Source organism: Amia ocellicauda, chromosome 15, assembly GCF_036373705.1.
Source record: "Amia ocellicauda isolate fAmiCal2 chromosome 15, fAmiCal2.hap1, whole genome shotgun sequence".
In the NCBI taxonomy this organism is placed as follows: Eukaryota; Metazoa; Chordata; class Actinopteri; order Amiiformes; family Amiidae; genus Amia; species Amia ocellicauda.
The window spans coordinates 6,046,853-6,053,457 of NC_089864.1; the positions used below are offsets into that span (position 1 = coordinate 6,046,853).

Sequence of the window (6,605 nt, forward strand, 5' to 3'; positions counted from 1 at the left end):
AACTTTGCAGTACAACTACAAAAATAACCGTTACATGTTAGATAAAGTTAAATTAGATACACACACCCGGTGTTTCCCATAGCTAGACTTTGTCAATCAAAAATGGGGTGCAAGTTTTGGGAAACGCTTTAAACACCAGTCTCACTTTCTTAAAGAAAATACATTTTACTAAACTATTTAACATTGTTACTATTTCGATACCATGGCTAACCACTTTAAATATGAACTTGAACAGAAGAAGTACAGCTCGGACTGTCAACCTGACAACCAGTATCTCCTTCGCTTCATAAAGCAATGAAGGGTGTACTGATTATATAATGAAGGAAAATACATAAATACACGACTCCGTTTAACACACTTTTTTTTTAACTGTAATAAGCTCTCATCATCCATCTCCACCAATCAAAACCTGCAGAGCAACCGCCTCCTCATTGTTCAAAGCCTTGGCGTGGCCGGCAGGTGAAACATGTCTTACTGATTGATGTCCGGGAGGAAAGGCTGACTTGCTCTTGCTGCTCACCGGTGTGAGGTAGGAAGCAATTATTTTACACAAGAATGAACGCGTTTGTTTTACACGAACAGTGTTATTTAGAAGTTAGGATCATAGGAGCACAATAGTAACTGCCGAGTCCAGTGTGCTGCGATTGCATTGCACTTTAATGGTCATGTCAGTTTCTACTGAGTTCTTGCTTTTAAAACTCCGTCAGTAATCTTCTCTGTGTAGGTTTACACAGCCGTAATCAAACAATCATTGTATGCACTTGGCTGACATCCCTGCATTGCTTTTTAGAAGAAATCCAGTGCCGTACTTGGAGGGCAGCCGCAGTGTGTCTGGCAGCAGGCAGAGATTGCAAGTTGGCTAATTTCAGTTTGAATTAAATGTGAGAAATACATTCTCCCTTTAAAACAAGTTAATAGTTAATCGGAAGCAGGTAGGTGTGCTTGGTTTTAGCAGGGGGATCTGTGGGTTTAACAGAATTTCTTGACCTTAATTTAAGTAATTTGACTTAAATTGTCTAACTGATAAAAAAAAAAAATTGGAACCCTACTAATATAATACATGCCTTATACAATTATATACTTCACTTAAACCCCCTGCTGTTTATTTTGTTCAATTAAGGGTTCAATTAAGTAATCGAGAGCTTGATTGGAATAAAAAACAGCAGGGTAGGGGTTCTCCAGGACCAGGGTTAAAAAACCAATGAATTTAGCCAGTCTCTTGTCTCAATGGGAAACTTTGTGGGGAACCACTGCCTAAATGGGTTATAAGCCTCTCTGAATCATCAGCACCTTAATTATTATTATAATTTATTTATTTATCCAGGGCGACTTAGAAAATATAAGCGCAGTACAAAGTGCAAAAATACAGTTCAGTACAAGGTATAAAACATTACAAATTAAAATTAACAAAATGCAGTGCAATTCAAAGCATAATACATTTTACAAATTCCAAGTAAATACAATTGAGGAGGTCTTACAAATTCCTTTATGGGGATTTTTTTTAATATCTACAATCAATCAAACCAGACACTAATAATCCGAATCAGGTAGTTGTAAGAGCTCTGGGTGGAATGCAATCCTGAAGACGCATGACTGTGGCACATTTCCAGCCAGTGCTATGCAGTCCTGTACAGTAGGGAGACGGGTGCCATGCAATCTTTCCTGCTCAAGAAGTGAAAGCCATTCTCCCATTGTTGTCCAGATTTGTACACATCTGTCCTGACAGCTACAACCTTCTGCAAACATGGGAGAGCGCACACACGGCACCTGGCTGGCCCTGCTGATGGTGCTGTTGTCTGGAGAGAGACCCAGCCTTAAGATTGCTATCCTGTATATGATCGGGGCACTGCTGGCAATACTAACGGTTCTTGTGGGGCTGAAGGAGGGCCTGGATGCTCTGTTGAATTGTACCAGTGAGGAGGAAGAGATGGAAGAGAATAGCAGCAACGAACAATCGCCAAGGAAGGGTGGGATCTGGGTTATGGATGATTATAACCAAATGATCTGTTTTCACAAGCCCCATTCTATGTAAAGCTTGGACCTGATAAACCAAAGAAGTGTTGGAAATCTATTGTGCACCTATTATGAAGCATAAGACTGCATCCTTCACAGTAAATGCATGGATAGCTTGGTTTAATGAATGTTTGAATCGATATGGGTTAAGTTGTTGTGAGCCGTTTCACAAGGTGTATAACAAGCTAGGGTATTGTGCACCTTTTTTTTATTCTAATGAATTTTTTTCTGTTAATATCTACATATGGAAGTTTAGGGTATATATGGTCTTCTGATATTCTGTGGCTTAATGTCACCTAAATGTTTTTACAATACTACAGTAATCTGTGTTTCAAAGTGAAATGTATAATAAAGTTGTGAAATTATATTGTACATGTTTGATTCTTTGCACATATTTATTTACCCCTGGTCATAAGCTACCTCTGTGTCTTCTGTTTGTGTCACTCACAACTAGTGATGGGCAGAACGAGGGTGTCCGAAATGCTGAGAGAATTGAAATATTTGAGTCGAGGCTTTATGAAACGCTCGAAACATCTGCTTGACAACGACAGCTGGCATCCTCGGTCATTGCAGCTATTGGTATTATTTTCTTTGTGTAGGCTATTTTATTAAAAATGTTGGCATGGATTATCCTCCATCTAGGCTAACTATAAATTAAGAATAAATTAACTACGCTAACTATAAACAATTTTCACACAGCTAACTCTCACAATCTCTCGGTGATCTCACAGATCTCTCTCGCCACAAAGTGACACCATGCATTCAAAGTTTTAGTTTTTTGCCGCTTTATTTTTAAAACCTGAGACAGTCGTTTGTGACCGGAACCGGTTTCGTTCAATATCACGTGACAAAGTGTTTCGATACCGGCGTCACATGACCAGGGTTCCGATTATTCGTAGGTAGTTCGATTCTTTTTAGTGTCTCGATTCATTTGATTCAGTTCAGTTTGGTGAATCGATTAAATTCTTTAATTTGATTCACTCGTTCAATGACACGAAACCAACCAATGCAGACTGAGTCAGGATTGGTTAGATAGATTTATTTGAACCGGAAAGAACGAGTCCTTCACAAACTGCATGTCACAAAATCTAGGAAAATATATATTTGGTTGACAGGGTTAAATTAAATATAGTTGTGTCAAAAATACAGTTACAGTCCTGGAGATAACAATAGTTTGAAGCATTAGCATTATATAGCCCACACGATGAATCGAATTAAATGTAATCTTACAAAAAATAAAGAATATAATTAAATGCATTTTTTAAGTTTTATTTTATTAATTGTTTTGTTTAGTGTTTTTGAAGTCACTCATTGTTTTTTTTATCACAACAGAAAAGACGGTCAAATGTTTTAGTCATTTGGTTGATTTTACTAAAAATAAAGTATTAATTTATAATTTGTTAAAAAGTTCATTGTTAAAAACAAAATTTGTATAACAAATTACAAAAAACCTGACCCAATAGTGATTTATTTTATTATTTGTTTGGCAGACATACACAATGTTACGTACATAGTAAATAAGAGCTGCATAAATGTATAATCTCGTTTTCTGACAGCGTGAAGCAGCACCCTTAAGTATAAACCATCTCATTTATGTAACTGATGCCATTTTGCCTCATAACAGAGAACGATTAGTTTGCGAACTAAAGATCACTAGTTTAGATTTAGTGTCAAAAGACACCATCGAGCGTCAGTGCCGAGCAGCCCATCATTACTCATAACAGAATCTAAGTTAATTAAATCCTTTCCCAAGCTAGCTCAAATCTTATACCAGCTTATCATAATTTAAAAAGGCCCAATTGAGCAGTTGTAGTTTATTGCAGTTTCCAATTTAGTATGGTAAATAACAGTTTGTTTGGAACAAAAACCTGCAGACTCGGTTGCAGGCAGAAATACACTGTTTTATGTATATATATAAAAAAAGATACCAGTAATCTAAGAAACTAAAGACAACCAATAAGGAAATGTGAAAATGTCCAAATATTAGATTTCCACTCAGTATTCAATACCCTGGTATTGCTACTTGTAGACTATGCCACATAAAACTGTTATGTGAATTAAATAGTTGGCAACCTTTATTCCACTAGGCACTAATGACTAGTGACTAACACTAAACAAACAAACAAACAAACAAACAAACAAAAACAGACTCTGACTGACTATTGCAGAGAAATTTATTTTGTTTCTGAATAGAAAGTTACAGTTTATCCATGAACATTAATCATTCCCCTTGGAGACATTATTCCCAAACAAAAAGCAAAAATAAATCATAGTGTGAATGTATGAATTAAATTGAGAATTAACCCGGTGTGATTCTTCTACAAGCAGTTTTTCAATATGCCATAATAGTACTATCAAATGTATGTTCATTTCATATAATAATTTCAGTTTTTATGTATTTTCATTTAAATCAGAAAACACAAAATTCTAAAACAATCCAAATATTTCACACCTGGATAAAGAAGATACAGTACCTTCACCAACCCATGCAAACAGCAAAGTCATAAATCAGTTTAACTAGAAGTGGAATCAAGAACATTGTTAACGATCCTCAGTACAGATCTCACAGCTGCAGCTAGTGATGTACTTGTATGAAACTGCTTTAAAAGTGTTTCCTGGACAGGTCAGAGTTGCATTTCTGATTTCAAAGTCCTCTTCCTGACAGCATTTGCACTTGCTGTCCATCTCATAGACTCCTGCAGAGTACATCATCCTAAATACAAAAATATATATTATAGATCATTTGAATTTAGTTCAAAATATATTATAGGTCATGAATCCAGGCACTTTATGAAAGATCATGGCTATACTGTTACTGTGAGATGGTTGGTAGATGTACAGGTCCTCACAATACGATTTCATCATTGCTGGCAGTACATTATTTACTACAAATCTCACAAAATAAACGGATTGATTGATAATTATGTATTATGATGTATAGTAGTAGTAATAGTAGAGTAAGTTATTTTCTTTGTATTGACATGATCAATCTTCCTACGCTCACCCTGCTCTGACGAGTGCAAGTGAAACTAAGCCAGAACAGCTTTCCAATGCAAATTCCAAATGCAGTTCACTGGCTAGTGCCAAACACTTCACATGATATTAGGAACACAGACCAGTCTTATCTGATTTACTGTGCTATGCTGTTGAAGAGTTACACAACCTTCCTCTGTTTTTTACTTAACAATTCTAACGGGACTGTATTTAATAAAGTGACTGTCTACAATTAAGTGTCTTGTTGAAATATAAATTCCAAAAATGTAAATAGCAATTTACTTACATTGACTGAAATTCACAGTAGCCTTGACATTGGGTAATTGTCAAGTTTCCATTGCAATTATCACGAATTACAGGTTGTGTGGTCTCAACTGGTTGACATGTTCTATTACCTGTAACAAGAACAGAGATGCATTCATACAAAATGTTACTTCTTACTGTGTTACATACAGGTGTTCTTCAGTTTTGACTTACATGTGTAGCAGCAATGGTCTTCATCCCAAATTCTCAGTTTCTAAAAATAGATAAATGCATCCATTACGTGAGGAAATGCATGTGTGTGTATGTGTAGGGCAATTCACTGAGAAGTTAGTCTTACTGAAAAATTGTAAAGCGAAATACCTCGTCACAGTCTGGGACTTGACACACTTTCTCCTTTATAGTAATACCAGACTTTTCACATTTGTAATAACTGCAGGTGTTAGAGGGATCTTTCCATTCGTCTCCAACCTGTATACAGGGATAGAAACGGCAATTTTAGGCACTACGTATACATTTCTGTACCATTTCCAGTATAATTTCAACCAAAAAATATTTTTGATTATCAATATTTTGGTGGATGAACAGTTTAATAAAAACAGGGAAGTGCTGCAGTCAAATAATTTAGAAGACAAAGGGGGCTCAACTACAGATAGAGAGAGACAGTTACAAGTTGAGGAAATTATGTTTCTGCTTTTAACAATGTGTCAATATGCTCATGAATTAAGCAACGACTATCCACAAGGGTGGGGGCAATTACGACATTGCAGAAACAGCTGGTTAGACATTGCTCTTCCATAACCTGTACTGGACTGGGGTGAACAGAATCACCCCATTGCATGAAGACAAACGCACGACTGCCTGCCTGCTGCGATACACAATGTGATTTGAAGGACACAAGTCTGCTCAGATTGCTTAATATTCCTTTCCGCTAATTCTGGCTTGATTTTCAGCCAGTCAAGTGGAAATGTGAAACAGCACTTACTAAAAGTAATTTTAACATGGAATCAACTTTTTTTTTTTTTACCTTATAGATGCGATTATTGTATTCACACGTCTTCTCGACTAGAAAAGGGAGGAACAGATATTGCAGTGAATCCATCTGAACAGCGCAAGACTCTCAATTTAATGCATTTTTCTAACATTTGACATTTAATTTTATTGTTTCTTTGAATTGGTATTCATTGAATTGTTTGATGCTTACCACAGATTTTCATGTCACAGCAGTCAGTGGCATTATATGTCATTAAAACTTCATTCTCCTTGCAAGTGGGTGTTGGTTTGGGAGGTAATGGTACACACTCCTCTTTCAAGGTGACTTTACTGCAGGTACAGCT

The 6,605-nt window shown here is 36.3% G+C and overlaps 1 protein-coding gene and 1 long non-coding RNA gene across 2 annotated transcripts; one reads left to right on the forward strand and one right to left on the reverse strand.

The window, feature by feature from the left end:
* The first annotated feature begins 423 nt into the window (after positions 1–423).
* LOC136771477 (uncharacterized) lies at positions 424–2,378 on the forward strand. Its single transcript, XR_010822323.1, has 2 exons — positions 424–529; positions 1,703–2,378. It is a non-coding gene; the product is annotated as an uncharacterized LOC136771477 (long non-coding RNA).
* A 1,791-nt stretch (positions 2,379–4,169) lies between these two features.
* LOC136771337 (integumentary mucin B.1-like) lies at positions 4,170–6,577 on the reverse strand. The gene is made up of 6 exons (XM_066723570.1): positions 6,473–6,577; positions 6,296–6,333; positions 5,632–5,739; positions 5,485–5,524; positions 5,294–5,402; positions 4,170–4,726 (listed from the first exon to the last, which is right to left on the reverse strand). The coding sequence occupies exons 1-6, from the start codon at positions 6,513–6,515 to the stop codon at positions 4,555–4,557; spliced, it is 510 nt and encodes a 169-aa protein (XP_066579667.1). The 5' UTR covers positions 6,516–6,577; the 3' UTR covers positions 4,170–4,554.
* Between the last annotated feature and the right edge of the window lie 28 nt (positions 6,578–6,605).

What these genes read in the sequence shown, in the direction of transcription:
- LOC136771337 (XM_066723570.1), bottom strand. Translation starts at nt 6,515, where the DNA reads ATGACATATAATGCCACTGACTGCTGTGACATGAAAATCTGTG. An exon ending in CTGTGACATGAAAATCTGTG is followed by an intron (nt 6,334 to 6,472) that starts GTAAGCATCAAA and finishes TCCCTTTTCTAG; the next exon opens with TCGAGAAGACGTGTGAATAC. An exon ending in AGACCATTGCTGCTACACAT is followed by an intron (nt 5,403 to 5,484) that starts GTAAGTCAAAAC and finishes TTCTTGTTACAG; the next exon opens with GTAATAGAACATGTCAACCA.